Source organism: Phymastichus coffea, unplaced genomic scaffold (assembly GCF_024137745.1).
Source record: "Phymastichus coffea isolate CEN01 unplaced genomic scaffold, Cenicafe_Pcof_1.1 PCOF00187, whole genome shotgun sequence".
Taxonomy (NCBI): Eukaryota; Metazoa; Arthropoda; class Insecta; order Hymenoptera; family Eulophidae; genus Phymastichus; species Phymastichus coffea.
This window is the reverse complement of record NW_026706998.1, coordinates 224,938-244,640: the sequence shown is the minus strand read 5'-3', so window position 1 is coordinate 244,640 and position 19,703 is coordinate 224,938. Positions and strand designations below refer to the sequence as shown.

The 19,703-nt window shown below is 42.7% G+C and overlaps 1 protein-coding gene across 2 annotated transcripts in view; it reads left to right on the top strand.

The window, feature by feature from the left end:
* The window catches only part of LOC131673632 (carbonic anhydrase-related protein 10), a 107,390-nt gene that overhangs the window by 34,338 nt on the left and 53,349 nt on the right, over window positions 1-19,703 (top strand). For both annotated transcript variants that reach the window (XM_058951763.1, XM_058951762.1), the window contains exon 2: window positions 14,658-14,705. In XM_058951763.1, coding sequence (XP_058807746.1) covers window positions 14,658-14,705 — 48 coding nt within the window. The remainder of the gene's footprint in view (window positions 1-14,657; window positions 14,706-19,703) is intronic.

The following is a 19,703-nucleotide window of genomic DNA, read 5'->3' as shown; positions in this document are numbered from 1 at the left end:
TAAGAGCTCTTCGTCTTTGCGCCGCCAGTTTTAGGTCGTTTTCGTCTCGACGTTATAAAGATGCCAATGTTCGACGAAATTACGGGGATTTTATAGTTACAGAGATCAATTTAGTTTATTGAATAACAAAGTGCTTGGATGAACTGCTAAATAATTTCTCTACTTATTATTTTGTTCTCATATAGACGAATATATTTTCAATATTGATGAGTCACGCTAAACTCTCGTTATAAAAATATCTTTTTATAACTCATAAAATATACAGCTTACACGTTTTTTTACTTTACCGTTTAACGTTCATTCGTCTAGGCATTAAAAAAGTAACTGTTGAACAACCCGAACGGTTAATAAAAGCAAACAACTAATTGATAGAGAGCAACAGCAACAGTTTCGAAATCGATAACCAAATGCACTTCATTATTTCTGATAGGCAATCAATTTGTCCTCGATATGACTTTACCTCGCAATCGAAATAACACGTACACGAAGAGCTTTTCGAAATTGAATTGAAAAGAAAGAAAAAAAACAAAACAAAACTATCGCCTGCCCTCGAAAGTTGGTCTTCATTAAATTACACTTGCTCATTGTCCGTTAAGCAGGGTGAAAAAAAAAGAAAAGAAAGAGGAAAAAGGCGCACGTGCTCACGCTCGGAATGCAATGTAACCGTGAAAGGGGATAAAAAGAAAGGGAGAAAGCGAAGCAAGTATATAGCAGACATGCTACACGACGATATACACCCAAACAGGAAGCTTGCGCACTAAGGTAAACGCTCGGTCGCTTGCCGAGTTTCATTAGGTCCCGTGCTCACTTGTCCTGGCGCATTTTAACGTAGGGAACACGTTACCGCGCGCGCACACACACACTCATACCACACACAAACACACACACACACACACACTCATACCGTTCGCCCGAGCGAGCACAGCGTCTGGAATATTATCAAATTATCGGCCGACCGCCACTGCCGCGCTTTCGTGCTTATGCGCGACGATGCCTCGCCTATTAATGCATTTACCTCCTGCTCTCCCACAAGCTTTATTAATTTGTAAGGCCAAATGAAGCGCGATGGCACTTGAAGGCGTATCTCGTTCGTCACTTCTATCTCGCGATGACTTCAGAAATGTTTTCGCGCGCTTTTGCGGATGCCACTGGTGCCGCGCGCCCGAGAGTTCCAGCGTTAGATGGAAGGACGTACTTTAATAGCGTTAGCGCCAGGTCTATAATGGTATCACGAGAAAGGGGGACTGGGTCGTCCCTGGTAATTCTCAGCCTTACCAAGCGTCCCTTGAATTTCGAATTCTCGCAAGGTATTTTAAGCTAAACGCTTCTCTCTCTCTCTCTCTCTTCCTCTCATTGCTGATGTCGTGTATTTTACCATAAAACTTAGGTCGATAAAATCGCTTTATGATTTCCTTATTTTCCTTTCGAGAAGTTTATTTATTTCAAAATATCCACAGACTAGTAATCTTGCAAATTGGATTAAATTATATGAATTAGTAGAGAATAAAATTCATGTATACAGCGTAAAATTAGGATTTTTATGTATGATACGTTTTCTAGTTTACGTTGTCAAAGAAGCATGACTCGGCAATTTTGAAAACACTGATTGAATGGACGCGTAATCTTTAGTTACACTTTTATGATTAAACGGAAGGAAGGAATTTACTGATATACGTGTATACATACATACATACATACATACACACACACATATATATATGAAGGCGCGTCGATCCATTTACCAGAGCTTCGTATTCGTCGCACGTAGTGTCAGCTCGAACTAGACAAATGAATTGACTTCCAGGCTGCTCGCATCTCTTCCTCTTTCTACCTACCGCGCGTCCTCAATTCCAGCTTTCTAAATTCGCGTTGAACCTTTATAAGTCTTTGAATGGCTGTAGACCTTAAGCCAATCATGTTGTACAAAACAAGCTCGGCTATTTAAGCGACGAATGAAAGGACTTGTCGAGTACGTCGTTAGTTTTCTTTGAATGCGAGAACAGACGTTACTTTTCAACGGAATGTTGCTGCGGTACAAGTACTACTTGGCTTTTAAGTAGATTAATTACTTTGACTTGTGATTCGTTTTTCGATATACGATGACAAGAAAAAAAAAAAGAAAAAAAAACAGGCACGTGAGTAAAGCTATTTCAATCTGTCAATTTGTGGGTACAATCATTTCCAAGTTTTCAATTATTTATTATTACTTAAAATCAACTTGAAATTCAATAATCATTCGGTAATTAGATTACACTCTTGATGAGTAATTCATTTCCCGATATTAATGCGGTATTATTAACTTTGCTCGTGTATTTATTGACGATACATTCACACGTAATCTTCTTACAAACATTACTGTTAATGCGAACTGCATTCCCAGATTAATTCAGTCCTCTTTTATCCTTTTTACGTATAATAGCTAAAATATCACTTTTACATCCCATTCGGCTCATTTGCATCGAATGCAAGCTTATAGTTATTTAAATAAAACGAATAGGAATAAAACTATGAGAAATAAGATGAGCCTGAGTGTTTCGCGGATATATAAAAAAAATTCACGCTAAACGACACGCAATTCGAATCATGAAGACTATACAAATACACAGTAAACGTGAAAATACCGCGCGTCCGTTCTAAAAATGAAAATTCGCGAGACAGCGAGTGCAATATACACGCTCGGCCAGTTTTCGCACGGACGCTGTATCTATGTATACGCAAAGGCCGTAAAGTCACAGAGCACGAGAGGGTGGGTCCAATAATTAAATCCTCGCACCCGCTGGAAGCCGGGGGATAATGGCAGATTAAAATGAGTCATGCTAGTCGGGCGCAACGGAAAAAAAAAACGAAATGAGAATCGAATAAAAAGAAACGGTGCACGCACTTGTCAAATGAAATTTCGACGAGTAAACTCGTCGCCAGTGAGCTGCGAGTAGCAGTAACACTATAACGAAAGAGAGAAATGAACAGCGTAGTGCACTGGCTGTAGTTTTTGGATTCTAATTAACGAAATGGCCACCCCTATCCCCCCCCCCCCCCCACCTGCTCTCGAGAAAGAAAGCGTAATCGCGCGTAATTAGGTGAGCCACGTGCGCGCACTTGCTTGAAAAGTTCCGGGAGAGCGACGAAAAAAGGTTAGCAAGCGTAATCGAATTAGCGCGGAGCGGAAAAAAGAAAGTTTGCTGGGATCGTCACAAACGCGTCGCGAGTCGGCTTATAGAGTTAGCGCGCGCGTACGGGTGAGGGAGGGACGGTCGGACGTTGATGGAAGGAATGGTCCATCGGCAGCTTGCCTTTGGCACCCAAGTTCCTTCTCGTTCGCGGTGGTGGTTCTCGCTGATTGCTTATCGGCTTATCGCTTTAATCGCGTTACAGCCCGCAAAGGCAATCTCTTACCTTCGATCAAGATCTGATTCACTTACGCGCGACCGCCCCGCGGACGAGGACACTTTATCCCTTGCCCGACGCACGTGTCTCTCATGTTTTTCTTCCGCGAACAAGCGTTTCCGCGAGCTCCTTCCGAAGTGCTGCCTTCAAAGGTCAATGTTGACTCTCAGCTCTACATTGGCTCCTTTGCAGCAAATCTTGTTTGCGCGCTGCTTTCAATATCGTTTACGTCATTTGGTACTTTGTGTTACTTCATCGAAGCTTCGTCCATCTAGATTTTAACTGAACGGTTGATAAAAAAGCTTTGCCTTTCTTGGATTACTTTAACGCGTTTCATTCATTATCGAAAATGGCTTGTAATGAATTGCAATTGAACAGTAACATTCGGCCAGTCGTTCGAATAGCACCATCATCAGTATGGGCTTTACTTGCGATTGGAATCATTCTCAAATACGTATCAATTGTATCTTCTCTAGAGAGAAAAAGAACTAATGACAAATTGAGAAGAAAATCCTGCAAAAATGTAATAATGGGAAATGCATCTCTAAACGACAGATTAATATGTGCCACAGACCTATAAACGCCATCTGTCAAACGCATATTGTCCTCTTTTCTTCCTCTCGGATGAAAGTGGAATTATCGTATCGGGAGAGCTGAATATCCGGTGAAGTGTTCGGAGAAAAGCTTCAACGGAAACTTGCCCACTGAAACCTGTAATGACTTTATTCCGGCTCGTGCTTATTACCCTCGTGGCTGCTTCTCTCACGGCACTCATAAAAAGCTCGGACGCGGGGATGAGAAACTTTTCAAATGTAGCAGTGGCTTGTAAGCAGCATCGACCCATATCGGATGTGTATCTGCTTTTTCCTTTTACCCTGCTGCTTTTTTTTAAACTTCACTTTTTCCACAACTCTATCGATCGACAAATATCTGAATAGCAGTTTAAATCGTTTAATTTGATACTTGTCAATTTCAATTTGTTCCCGGAGAATCCAATTGGACGAATATATTTTCTCAATATGCAATAAACAATCAAGAATTTCACGTTTGGAATCACGTGTCATCAATTACGATCGATCGGATGACTTACATTTGTCAACCATTCTAGAGCGTTTTTTCATGCTTGCCCCACACCCTCTTCCTTCCCCCAAATCAATCAAAAGAAGCAGAGAGGAATCGAAAAACGAAAAAGAGAATGCTTCAAAAGCTGAGGAATAAACAAAGTAGGAAACGAGGTAAATAAGAAACAGTCGTTGAGTGTGGGGCGTGGGCTGTCAGAACCATGGAAAACTTCAAAGATCAAAAGAGGTAAAAAATAAAAAACATGATAGAAGAAGAAAAAGATAGATGCCGTCGAAGTAAGAATTCGACTTCTTCTGCCAATAGGAAACTTGGCTTTTTCACTTTACGAGATCTCCGTGAGGCAAAAGAATGTTGAAGATATCGGACTATGTGTGAATGGAGAAGCGATGCACTCACCGAATTTTCATGCGAGCGAAATTCAAAAGTTGAAAATAATAATAAGGCGAGTGTATTTTCTTAAGAGTAGATAAAATCTTTTCCATCTCACTAGCCGACGCTTTGCTACAAGAACTTTTCCCCAAGTAATTTCTCTGAGAAAAGGTTTTATGTGCTGAATTTAACTAAATTTTAGTCAAAGTAAATTTTTCTGACAGAGTTGAGTTACGCACAAAGATACTCAGTAATAAGCCTGAAAATCCAAAATAGTCTTATACTTGGGTGAAATCCGCAGGACTTCGGGCGCATTATCCTCGAAGAGATAGGTATGTCAAGATAAAAGAAGATTGAAGAGTACCATTCCGATTGAAGAGTGCCCGGGCGTCCGAGGCCGACAGCATGTAATACGCATCGGAAGCGAGGCAGGCAAAGCGAGCCAAACGATTTTTCGCGGGAGTTGCATAAAAGCGCGCGTTTTGCAGGGCGAGAGCGGCAAGGCGAAGCTGGTAAATAAAGCTGATCGACGTTGCGCGAGCAGTCTCGAGTAGGGCGAGGCGTAGCCGCGCGCTGACAAAGGGGAGGCGGAGAGAGATCCTCGAGAGAGCCAGCTTTTCTCTCGACTGTAATTTTCGCGGATCGGCCGAAATGAAGGCGCGCGCTCGCGCAACCACGTTCTCCCTCTCCATCCCAAGTTGAGAAAGTCAAATAAGAAGCGCGGCAGAGGCTGCTGCCACAAGTCCGCTTGCCTCTATGCGGGCTGAATTGTAAACCGGCTGCCGCTGGCTGCTGCTAGCTGCAAGCTCTCGCGCGAGAGACAACTTTCCGTCTCCTTTTCTGCTCGTTGCCCGTCAAGCCAAGTGGGTCGTGCTGCCACGCGTTGCACACCAGCCAATGAAGTTGCTTCCTTCTTTAAATTACATTTGGCCACTCGTTCCCATCCCTCCCCCTCCCCTCGCTACACTCACGGCGACGACACTCTCGCGCGTCTTTTACCCAACTTGGCTCCTTCGTTGTCTCTCTTACTCTTCTTTCTTTCTCTATCTTTTGATTTCTCTCTCTCTCCCTCTCTTTTTCTCTTTCTCCTAAGGCTTTTTTCGAACCTTTCGTTTCTTTTCGCTTGATGTCAACTTCTTCAAGATTTTTTTTCAGCCAGTCAATATAAGGAAGCTGTGTAAATGGATTTTGATAGACTTATTTTAATTCAAAGTCAACCTATTGGATTTACCCCTAATCCAACATTAATTATGTTATTAGAAAGAACAAAGGATGCTTTCAAAAAATGAATATTTATTAGGCAAAACCAGCGAAAATCTATCTCAAAAATACTCACTTTTAGTGTTGATAAATAGTTGATTTCCGATTCGAAAGCCGTGACGAGTGCTGGCGCATGAATTATTGAAAGTGGTTACAAAAATATTCATTCCGACTCTGCGACTGCACGAACAGAGAGAGATCGGAGTGGGAGAGTCGTCGTCGAGTCGATTTATGTATACATGAGAACGAAGAACGCGAGTGAAAGACGGAGAGAGCAGGTGTAGACTGTTACAAAGTTTCGAAACTTTTATTGGCTTTCTAGTTATCACTTAATTTATCATGCAAATCCTGTTAGTCGCGTGTACCAGGATCCTATCACATATTAATTTATTAGAAATTCTTGACAAAAGTTGTTAATTGAAAATCACACAAATGCGTTTTTCCACTGAAACTGTTTCGTGTAAAACACTTTCGAAGAACAAATTAAACGGTCGAGTTAGCTTTTATAATTTTTCAAGCGCTCAATGTGTAATTATGAATGTAATTTGTCGCCGGAGTTAATCGACTCGAGAAATTACCAGATTCTTTGGCAAAATAAAGTTTTGCTATTAAAAAGGCAATTAAACTTTTTCTCTTCCACCCACCCCTCTTTCTCTCTCTCTCACTCACTCACTCTCTCTCTCTCTCTCTCTCTCTCTCTCTTTCATGAGCTAAGCCCAAGAGCGAACAGATTTAAAGAAAAATTACTGGTTTGAGGAAACATTCATCACGACGAAAACAGCTGGAATTCAAGTTAACCCCGCACTGTATGCCAAAGAGAGTGGCTTAGAGAGAGAGAGAGAGAGAGAGAGAGAGAGAGAGAGAGAGCCAAGAAAAATCGGTTTGATAACAGCATATATTACTTTTATAATTTTGGTATCATGCCTTTCACAATACTTTTCTATTGGTAGTTCAAAAATAAAAACTTCAGATGTTCACAGTTGTACAAAAGAAAATAATGAGTTCGAGCAACCAATGCACTTCGCAATTAAAAATAAATGGATACAAAGCAAAGCCCAGGGAAGATTCAAATAGTAGTGCAGCGGTCACAGAGATCGGGGCAATGAGCTTACTCGTTTAGCACATTGCGCGCGAGTCTTACAGCGAGTACATTCGAGGAAGGCTGTCGGTAAACGGATTTAATTACCGCATTAGCATCCGACACGAGAGAGACTAGGTAGAGCGGCAGCGAGCAGCGCCTAGATACAGACGCACGCGCGCGTTCACGCACACACACGAGCTGAAAGTGAGAGAGAGAGAGAGAGAGCTTGTGGAGCGTAGCGACGAGGTATAAGATGTACGAGCTTCCCAAAAATTGGAATCCATCGCAGAAGAAGGAGAGCGTAGCGAGTACTTAGCGTAAGTAGCGCAGCTCAAAAACAGGTCAGCCGTGCGGTCGAAGGAATTCGTCGTCTCCACTTTGCTCGCTCTCTCGTGACGATTACCGAGTCGGAAGCATATACGTATACGTCGCACTACATTACCAACGCGCACGCACAGTCCTACACGTACCTACGTGTACGTATACAATTAGATGCGAAGCGAGCGGGCCGGGGCGGGTGCTCGCGCAATTGTGATCCTTTCCATTTCCGAGAGGAGAGCACGCAGCCCGCAATTGCGCTCATTCCAGCCAGTCATTACTCTTCGGCTGTAATCAATGTCGACGACGGCTTCGGGTAATGTACCAGGCATGCCTTATATCAACCAGCCGCTACGACGAGATAAGGAGGCTAGTACCTACGCGATTATGCCTCCAGACTGAGGCTCGGTAAAAGTGCCGAGAATGGCCTGAGAATCAATTGCGTTCGTGTAAATAATTGTATTGCTGAAATGCTCGAGGAAGGAGAGTAACGATGATTGAAAACAGATTGCAACTCGCTGCTATGCTTAGTGCGAAAATAATGTAGATTTTCGAGGTGAAACGCGAATTGCGATTGAGCGAGGCGTGCCAAGCCTCAACTTAAGAATATCGCCTGAAAGTCGCGAGAAACGAGCTCTTGAACGTTTCTTAATAATATTATTACTCGTTAAAATTCTTTGAGCTTGTAACTCGTCGACTGGCACGGGCACGAGAAGGTCTTCAATTAGGGCCCACAATGAACTGAAACCCGGCCGTTTGTTGTCTCAAACAAAGGCTCGCGAAGAAGTTTCTCTCACTAATTATGTACATTTCCTTGGAAGTCGAGAGATAAAGTCGATAAAGTGCTCTCTTGACACTCTCTCGCTCTCTCCCGGTCTCGTTTGTTTATCAACAAATATTTGTTCTGCCCATCATTCCATTAGCCTTTTGTTTGCGAACTCTCAAAAAGTTCGGCGTATAACTGTTGATGGGAAAGCGAGAAAAGAAAGCAAGCGCAAAAAGTATGGTAATTCACGAGCGGGGGAGCAGCTAGCGCGGCCATATATCTAGTCGGTATAAATGATGAGCTTAGCTAATGAAATATCGTAAGGAGTAATCCATAATGAAGGGCCGAGTTAGCGAGGCAAATTAGCGGTGAGCGGGGGCTCGCAGGCGCTTTTATTCGCCGTCGCTGCTGCTGCGGGGCTGGGCCGCGAGACCGCGTAACAGCGTATCCCTTTTAAAGCCATTAACATTTCAAAGCGCGGTTTTCTGATATGGCCGGCCGTGTGTGCGAGCGAGCGAGCGAGCGAACGAAGCCGCAGGCCTAATCAAATAATTAATGCATCGGCTCTCGCGCTCTCGCCAATTACTCAATGCAATGGACTCTCGCAATTAAATTCATAGAAAACAAACACGTAGACTTGTTTGTTGCGCGGCGCGGGAGGGTGGCAGGATGGACAAACAGAGAAAGAGCTTCCTTATTCAGGCGAATTTATTATATTACGAACGCGAGCGAACGAGCGAACGAGCGAACGGGGCTGGCGTAGGCTAGTGCTCTCTGCTTAATTAAAGCATTCTAATCAAACGGCTGGCTCTCATGCAACCAACCTTTAAAAATACAGGACAGTCTCACGCGAGCTCAAAAGCCAACTCTTCCTTCCTTTCCTCCCTGCTCCCCCATACTCGCCATTTTTTAATTTTATGCCGGGACGAGTTTTCCTTCCCTTTTTCATTCTTTCTCTTTTGTTTTTATTTTTTGCACTGATAACGAGTGTTAATTACGATGAAAGCTTGATTAGCTTGAATTATTACGAGAGCTGGTTCGACGCCCCCGCGCGATTGCGCTAGCTGCTGTTCGCTCTTTGGTTTTTGCCTTTTCTCTACTAAGGACAGAGCTGAAATCGATGACACAATGAGCGATCGCTTACCGCACGACAAACAAACCAGTTATATTCTATATATTTCGATAGCGTTGTTCGGTTTAACGGGTCTTATTAACAGACAATAATCTGATGGATGATCATCAGTAAATTGAATGAGATCTATAGTCGATGCTTTCTTTTTCGCAGATAATCACCTAAATTACTAGATTAGTTAAGGGTGATTAAAAAAGCAGGCGGAATACAGTCGACTTTTTAAAATTTCCTGACTCGCTCTGATCACGACTGCGGATCACAAAAACGAGGATATAAAAAAAAAAGCGAGGCAGAGTAAACTGGTCTGTCAGATAAGCGTCCCGCCTCGGGGGTCCAAACAATCGAAACTCAGTCACACATGCATACATGTATATATCGACGGTCACGGTATGTCGCTCTGTCTCTCAGCTGCGCACAAACGCGCCAGTCCCGGGTGTAAATTTTTAAACGGCAGGAGGAGAAGATGCCGAGACAGCAAAGCTGTTGTGGTCGAGTTGAAAGGGAGAGAGAGAGAGAGAGAGGGAGAGAGAGAGAGAGAGAGACAGACAGACAGAGGGAGAGATAGCTCTCGAACGGTTGGCGCTCAAGGGAAATAGGCTGTGACTGTTACCGCGAGAGCTAGCCACCTGTCGGTCGCGCGAGCGACAATCAGAGCCGACGCTACATATACGTGCAAGAATCTGCGGTGCGGAACGAACTTTGACAGCTCCTAGCCGTACTGTACTGTACGACTCTTCGAACCAGCGGGGCACGGATTTTCGACTTAGATTGAGCTTTAGCCGGTTCGAAAAATAGGCTGCTCCTCACGTCCTTCTCCTATTGCGTCCAAACTTTGACTATTGCCCCCAATTAGTTTACTCTTGCACGTACCGACCTCTCCTTGTTGCCTGCCTGCGTTCGACTAGTTTTAGATGAACTTTCGGCTTCGCCGCGGCCAATGAGTGCAGTGTTGAGAGTAAAAGAGTAAACTTGGCTTTTTCATTGCTGATTGAAAGTTTAATGGCTTATTGGGAAGAAGCTTACTGATACAATCAATGCTCAAGTTCTTATGCTTGTGGCTGATAAATATTTCAGATCGATATTTAACGTAGATTGCATTGTTAGATCTTCTTCGATGTTCAGATAACGGATAACTGTGCCATCAGCTAACGGTTGCCAATATGCAGGGATCAACTCTGTGATCTCGATCGTTGGTCTCCTAGTCGGGAGCGCAACAAGTGACATTACATATTTATTTTAACACAAGTTACGCATCCATGAAGCATGAGAATTCGCTATGTACAAACCCGTATTTTGCAAAGGTGGTCCACATCTCTGTCATTTGTTCCATAACTTTGTAACGTCCATTGCCTTTTTTCGGCTGTTCCAGACCTATCTGATCAAAAAAGCGCATCTTGAATAAGTAAGATACATCATCGAAGTGGCCCACACCTGTAGGTTGTAAATGCAGTTATGAAATTATACATGGGCTTGAAAGAAAGCAAATGGAAATTATACCTGGTGGTGCATCAGAAGCCAAAGATTTGGTCAGGGATTGTTCGGGGTCGTAAGAAAGCTGGTAGACGTACGTGGGTGCTGAACTCTTTTCCGACTGTATTCTTAGAAATTGGTGTATTCCTTCGATGAAAAATAAATCGCCGATGATATCTGCAAATTTATCTCTATTCTTTTTCGTGATTGGCTCGCTTTTGTAATACAGTCGCCTTATCTGTTGGAAGCTCAAATGATGCTTCTTCAATACGTCAACTGTACGCTGGTTAAATGATTGCAGTATCATATCAAAATGTGCGTCGACCATGCTGCCTGAGCCATCTTTCGTCATCTCTGAAAAGACAATGTCATCTATTTCTAGGTGTAATCATGCCCTATTTTAACATCATCAATACCGTGTAAAAAGAATAGTCCTTCGCGACTGTTGTATCCAACGAGACATGGAACTTGAACAGCTTCTCTAGCACTAACTTCAACAGCGATTGGCATGAACGGCCTTGGAGATTTTGCATCTATTCCTGGACCAAATGGCAATGATCCCTGAAAATACACATAATATAACTGATTTGCTAAACCGTTTAGTCAAACAACTCACGATAGCTAGTCTTAATTTTTCTTGTTGTTCACGGAGAGTTTTGGTATCGATTGTTTTCAAAAATTCAAATATTTCTTTAGTATCTTCCAATTGTTTACCAAGTTGCGCACATAACTTGATAACATTTTGCCTCGGATTCTTGATGTAAGACCACGGATTAAAAACGACCCCGCTTTGTAAGATGGCTTTGTGAAAGAGTCCTGAGAAATACCCATGCGTTTCATATTTAATTTTCATCAAGATGTCAGCTGTTCCAACCTTTAGATAACGGCGATAAATTCAAATAGTGAACCGATGCAGATCCCGCGCTTTCACCGGCAATGGTAACATTGTTGGGATCACCTCCAAACACGCGAATATTATCTTTTATCCACTGCAAAGCCATCACTTGGTCTTTCAGACCTTGATTTCCCGATGCTACTTCATCTTCCAAATCCAAAAACCCTATTTAAAGAAAGCACAAACTATAATAATTTTTATAACAAAATAACAAACATTCATTCATACGTGGAAATGTTTGTACCGAAAATTCCAAGTCTGTAGTGAATCGTAACGAGAACAATATCTTTCCGAATGAGATAGTCAGGTCCGTTGAACATATCGTTACAGCACCCGAAAAAGAATCCGCCACCATGAATCCATACTAAGACAGCTTTGCACGCATGAGGTTCATTGATTTGTCGGGTAAATACATTTAAATTAAGACAGTCGTCTTCATCGCTTATTACTTTTGATAATAATTCGTACTGAGCACACATTGGTCTATACGTGGTTGCATCTCTGATACCGGTCCATTGTTTTTTGGGAACTGGATCCTAACAAATGTTTGTTAAATAAACGCAAATAAGCACGATATCCAATATTTAATTTTTGCTAGGTCCTGGTCGAGGAAAAAAACATCGTATAAATGATTGCTCGCAAGTAAACAGCGTCTCTTATCTACAATTACCAATGAGATTAAGGTTTCGATTACAACTTGAATCAGTTTCATAATTTTAATATGCAATTGTAATAATTGAATAGCGGCGTTTCAGAAATATTTCAAAATCTCGCTTAACTCGGTGAAGTTTGATTGCGCCTTAGTTTTCATTCAACTACTAAATATTTTCTGCCGCTTAAATAAGACCACTTTGAAACGAACACTTGAAATAGCAATACGAAATGAAACTGAACCTCTGAAATTATTCAGTTAAGAGTGGACTGTAATTCATTACCTTGAATCTTAATTCACCAGTGGGCGTCTCTGCATAAGGAATACCTTTGAAGGCAAAATAGTCGAAACCATCTTCGTGCTTTTCAATAACACCGCGCACCCGACCGCTTTGTATTTTCACTACAGGTTCTGACATTCTTGTTGAGCGGTTTACGAAAGATTGAGCTCGCTTACGCGCGAGCGTTGCCTCGAAGATAAAACAAGAAGTGCCAGAGAATTCAGCGAGTCGATATTTGCTTTGGCGATACGTAATCGCGTGCGCTTCGAAATAATCATCACGACACTCGCGCATTTTATCGTAGCACGAGAAATACGCTATTATCGAATTTTGAATGGTATCAGATTGATTCTGATGAGCAACGCTGATGACGTGCAAGTTGCACGATTCCTACGAATTGTAGATTGATTTCGCGATTCGCCGTAGTGTCCCGATAGACGCGCGATGCCCATCAAACAGCTCGTCGAAATTGCAAAAATGACGCGATGTCGTAGCCCGAAAGGGTCAGTTTCCGCAGAGAACCGACACGAGCGCACGCGAGAGCAAACGTGGTGACACATCCGCACCCAAAGTAGAATGGCTGAGCACGCCAGAGGAATCAATAGATCGATAATGGGACGCGTCGCCACCGAGCCGGCGGGACGTCTCTGTATGCATGCACGTGTGCGCGGCGATTGATCGATGCGCGCCACGCTCGCGAAAGCTCGATTGCCGCTCTTCAGCGCGCGCGCGCGGCTGGCATCGGGATTTGACGCCTCGCGCCCTTTCAGGCCAAGCGCCACTCGTATGTCAGTGCACTGGCGCGTGAGCCCATGCGTGTCGGCATAAGCAGGCCTTCCCTCTCATCCATCGTATTTTTCAGATACCTCGCGAAATTGCACTTTGCTTCAGGCAATCGCCGTTTTTTTTTTTTTTTTGTTTTTTGTTTTTCGATGATATCGGCTCGACTCTCATTTTTTTGCTCCGCATTCGAGCAATATCGCTTCGTACAATCTGCTATATGTCAATTTTTTGAAAATTAATTACGTCTATATTTTCGTGCTCATTTCGGTAAGCTTAGTGTGTAGTCGAATAAGAAGCACCATGCGATATTTCTATTGGAAGTACCAATCGGCAATTGTGCAAAAAGAGTAGTTTTTACTTGAAATGATAAGCAATTAGATGTAAATTAAACTGAAAAAATCCTTAAAAAGCCGTGACAATGAGAAAGAGAAAGACGCGGTGATAAATATTGTTTAATGCGCAGAGTATCTTGTTTTGAAAATGCTACGAAATAAAAGCGTGGATTAGTCATGATTGTTGAAGTTGAATCGACGATAGCGAATAAAAATGAGATTACGGCAGAGCGGCGCCGGAGTGACAGAGAGGTAAAGCAATGGCTCGGAAGCAAGCAACTAAGCAATTTAGCATTGCAACTGGAGCGTTTGTAAAGGTCAACATTTATACGCATAGCTATACGGCCATTTCGAGGGGAGCCCAAAATAATCCTGTTTTCCTCGCGCAGCAGAGAGCTGCTTCGCACGAGACAGTCGAAGCATCAGGCACATGCATATGCGAAAACACGCTGAAAATTGCAGTACACGCGCGACACAAACTACTTCGCTATTCACTCGCCATTGAGCTGCGCCGCGTAGGTTTTTTGTCCAGCTCGACCGTCAGCGTTCGCAGCCCACGTTCGCCGGCAGTCTAAATTATGAATGCCTCTTTTATACCGCTGCGCAACACAACGCGGCGACGCCCGCGCGCCCCTTGATGAAGCTCTCCCTGTATGGCTGCGGCGGCGGTGGCGCGCGATGTTTACCTCAAAATTTCACTTACTTTCGTGCCTGTCGTCCCGTCTAGTTTGGTTGTGCGCGCCTCTCGTCCTCTTTTCCGCGAGTGTCAAATATTTAACGGATTACGTTGGCGCGCGAACAGAAATTCTTGGCAAGCGTTGTAATCAAGTTTCTTTCCATGTTTTGTTGCAGAAACCAACGCGAGCTGGGATGATTGGTGGACGTACGATGGCATTTCAGGTAAGCATTTCGCTTCGCTTGTTCGACAGTTTACAATCCAAATAAACTAACGCTGAAAGTGTTGGGCGTGAACGGTTGTTGCGCACAATTGCGCCGCCGGGTATTGCGCTACTTTTCGTCCTTTTCGTTGGACTTTGATTAAAATGCGAAAAAGGTAGTTGGCAAAGCCAGAAATTTCAACGAAACAGTTGGTTTGAAGGGAGGCTTAATAATATCTTTCATTATGCAAAATAAGATATAAAATTATTGTAATTCTTTTCACGCCGGGTGGAAGCAAGTCGGGGCCGTGGCGCGAAAGCGAGTCTGGAATGCAAAGGATCTCATAATATTTGAATTTCCAAGGTGCAATCTCAATTCCAACTTGACACATTTAACACAAGAAAAGAAAAGAGGAGAAAAGCTCGCTTCGTCGAAAGAGTAAGGTGTTGAATATTCAGATTCCGGTATTTTTGGCTTTTCACTCTGGGCCGTGCGCGAGCGAGCTGCTGATATCCCTGCGTCTGCTCAAGGGGATGAGGAGAGAGTGCGAAAAAGGAAGGGAGGGGGGGGGGGTGCATCGTTTACCTAATTCTCTTCATCAAAAGTTACGAGGCCATCGAGCCACGAATTTTTTTAATCTCACGGGGCAGCTCTTATTAAAACACAAACACACGCACTTGCACACACGTACGTAGCCCAGTGAATATCGCTCCGTGGAGTTTATCCCTGCGCAGCTGCTGCACACTGCACACACCATGCACTCTCACGCCGATACACACACAACTTTCTTCTACAGTTTTCTTCTACCTTGCTTCATTGGCAGAATGTCTCTTCTCTCTTCTCGAGCTAAGATGCGAAAAAATCCTTTCAACTTTTTTCGACTCCTTTGCTCTTCTTTTATCGCGAGAGAGAGAGAGAGAGAGAGAGAGAGACTTTATGTATCTAGTGCCGAGAGCGCCCAGCAAACATTTCAGCTCAAAGTTGTTCGATTTAACGAGCTCTTTTGAACTTTTGCCCCCTCCACAGCCAACGATCTCCATGCGCTACGGCTCTTAATTTTTTCCTTCAAATTTTCAAATCCCTCGATAGCGCGCTAACAATTATTTATTTATTTGTTTATCTCATCGTAAAAATATACTTGCTAGGCTGTTTCAATACGATAATGGATGACATTTTACACTGCTACCAAATATTCTTGAGAATATTACTTCCGTATAATCTTCGCAAGCAACGAGAATCCAATTATTACTCACTCAACCGAGTAGCGACCGAGAAATGAAAAGTTCTTTTTACGAAATTGAGGGGAATTCAAGCGATATTTTGACAAAATATTTACAGCAATTTTCGCGAAAGTCAATAGTATTAGTTAAAAGTAAGTCAATGAACATTTAGAAACAAGTAGAATAAATGATTGAATTTCATTCTACAACATCGTTATACCCAGGAAGCAGCAAAGAGGGGAGCGTATTCATTGACAAGAAAGAAAAAAAGAGATAAGAAATAAGAAATATGATTGTCAGGCTTATGGGCAGTATATCCGGGGGAAAACGGCGTTGGGATGGTAGAGATCTGTCGACTCTCCGACTCGCGGTCGGGCGCAGAGGACTTATTACCCGTCGTCCGTGCGCGGGCAAAAGTGGATTTTTAGGGTCCATCGAGCTTGCACATAACCGGCAGATGCTCCGACCGTTTTACAACCAATAAGCGCATGACACGTGTATTTCCCGCTGCATCGGTATATTTCCTTCCCCCGTCGCGATGTTCTGATCCTTTTTTCCCCTTCTTCTTTTCCCTCTTCATCGCGTCCACGAGAAAATCCGCCGACTCCGCGGTATTTTCCAAAGCTTGCGTTGCCTTCCTATTAATGCTCGATCGGCGCGCCCGCTTCATTATCCGTTCGCGCGGCAGTCTTCTTATTTTTTACGGAGCCACTTTAACTTGGTCCTCTTCCATTCTCTCTCGAAGAGCGAAACTGCGGGGAAGAGAGGCCATGAGAGAGAGAGAGAGAGAGAGAGAGAGAGAATGCAAAAATACACGCGAGAGAAATAGCAGTTGGGAAAGAAGTGGAAAAAGTTTCTTTGGGTCGCCGGCGACGAGAACTCTTTCTTCCACGCGAGACGGAAATAATTTCCGCGAGAACTCGCGCGCTGGCCGGAATTAAAGGAGTGGAAATAAACATGCAAATCCACAGCAGAAAGCCGGCCACTTTCCATCTTTATCACTCTCTTTGGGGGCTCAAATGCACATAGAAGCAGTCACCTTAGAGACTTTCCTTTGGTTTTTTCTTTTTTTCTACTCCAGCCGAATTTCCGCAAAGTCAATCTCATTGCCGCGACAACAAACGAGCGAAAAAGTCCCGAGGATCATCTCTTTCCTTGACCCAAAACACGCGTCGACTCCCTCGCCCCCTCCCCCTCCTACAAGTGCACATAGCCAGAGATCAAGCAAATTTCCGACGTTTCAACTTTTTCATCGCGAGTAGCAGACTTGTCCGTGCTTTTCTATTTCCTTTTTACCAGTCGTTTCTGGGTTATATTAACGGAAAGAAGGGGCTCCCGGGTGCGACTTATAAAGTGGAAAATCGAGGAGGTGAATAAAGTAAAGTACTAGAAAGACATTATTTCCGAAGAAAAATAGAGAGGTTTTAGTTCGCTAATTAAAGGAGGTAGGTCACGTGCGCGACACGATCATGATAAAAGCGCGCTCCAATTAGAATAAATATATCGCATAATTTTTGTCGTTTTTCATTTAGCGTATACATGTATGCGCCGACAATGGGGAGAAAGACAGCGCATTAATAAACGATAATTAAATGCGAAATTATTCAACAATACGGGGCGATGTCGAACATTCGGAAATTTCGGCCGCGAAAAAAAAGCCGATGCACGAATGTTGCGCTCGCGATCGATGAAATTTGACTTATCGTTTAAAAGGCCGTCCGCGCGCAACATTAACATATATCGATGCGACGCGCTGACGCTCGAATTATTATCAAAGCTTCGGGCTGGCTCATTTTACGTTGGCATAAATTTCGAACAATAGCCCGATGCATCCTCTCAATAATTGCTCGTCATCGGGAATTTTTCAGTCGTCAATTTACAACACCGCGTTCGAAAGCTTTCATCTGATTTTTCCCTCTTCTGTGCTCGCTCTCTCTCTCTCTCATTCTCAATATTGCATACATATTTAAAACTATCTGCTATGTAGAAAAGCGAAACGCTCGGGAACACTCGTTCTTTTTTCAGAAATTAGCGCGGAGCAGAAGAAAAAAACATATGTGGCGCGCGTCGCGAAACCGGATACTCGCTCGGCAAGTGTGAGATTAAATGAAATTATTTAAATGCTGTAATTTAACGTTGAGGGGCGAACCGGACACGCGCGCCCTCACTCGCGCTGTGTGTACAGCGGCGCGTTTGCGGTGTGCTTCGCAGCCGTTGAACATGTATGTATGCATAGAATATGTTTCCAGTGCGCGAACTGACATTTCTCTCGTTTACACACGTGCATATACCTCCACGCATTATACTCGTGTTTTCGCTTTGAAATGCGCCGCTGTGTCTTTTCTTCGAAAGTTAAGCGACTATGAAATTTTGGTTGCGTTTTACGTTTTTTTTTTGCTCTTGCTAGGTACAAAGTTTTCAGTTTGAGAGTGAGAAAACATATTTCTTTTCTTGTTCATCACGTTTCTTCGTTATACCGCTAGACGTATATACGAAATGCTATGTTTTCTTTGTTTTGTGGGTTTTTGTCAGCCATAATATATTTGAAATTATTATCATTGCTGCATTCTGTCTCAATTTTCCAGGAGAATCATTCCGATAATTTCTATTTCAATCATTAACTTTATAAAATTTTTACACTCCACTTACCATTAGTAAGTCTTGTAAATTAAACAGTAAATACGCAAATTACATATTAGTTTTGAATGTTTTGGTATTAACCTGGCTGAAAATATACATTAGATTTAATATCAGTAAAAGCTTGTATGTTATTTGAATAATTAATCAAGTAAATGGTGTCGTTATTAAATTTTACGATTTAAACGAGTAATTATCGTAATTATTCGATACAGCAAACATATAAATTACGTTAGTTTGAAGCTCTGACGTCGGGGTCACTCTCAGGTATGCTTGGAGTAAGCCTAAACTCAGGGTTGCTCTGATTTGGCTATCGTGTAACACATAAGCCGGGACGAGCAATATTGTTGCGTAGAGAAAACTGTATACTAGCGCGGTATGTAATAACCAAATGTTATTACGAACACACCAGACTCACGCTTAATGTGTTCTTAAGGGACTTTAATGAAAATTCACCAGACTCACGCTTGATGAATTTCCAAAAACGGATTGCTTAAAGAAAGAAAAGGATAGCCAGATATAAGGTTTTACATACTTTTATTTTATTTAATTACTTATTATTAAGGCTGCGCTCTCTCTTTCTCTCTATTCTGGATGTAATTGGGTGACTTCTTAATTGAATTTTGGCTGACTTCTTCAAAATTTTCTTCTTTGATGCTTCCTCCAGCACTCACTCATTGGTAGTCACTTCTTGTTAGGCACTTCCTGGTACTCACTCCACTCCTCCAGTCTTGTACAGAGCTTTTTATAAGCAGTGGGTGGTTGGGTGGAAATCCCTTTCCTCAGGCCCACGAAGCGATAACGGCCAAATTTTGTATTGGTGGGAAATTTTCTAATCGTATCTACGATTTCTTTATTGGTCTGTGGGCGTGAATTTTCAAAAGGGCGGTCCCTTTTTAACTTGGGCCCTTTTCTCCAGAGATGGCTCTCGGAGTGCCACTTTTAAGAGCAAGAGTAACGCTATAGTTTATAATTACTTATACAAAATCGTACTAAACTTAGTTAATTTTAACGATACACAGTGATTTTATACAATAATTCAATTATTATAAATATTTAGAAAAATCCAAAACTTCTACGATTTATTATGAAATGCATTATTGTTCTAATATAAAATTATTTATTGGTTATTTGGTGACTAAAAGATGCGCATTATAATAAC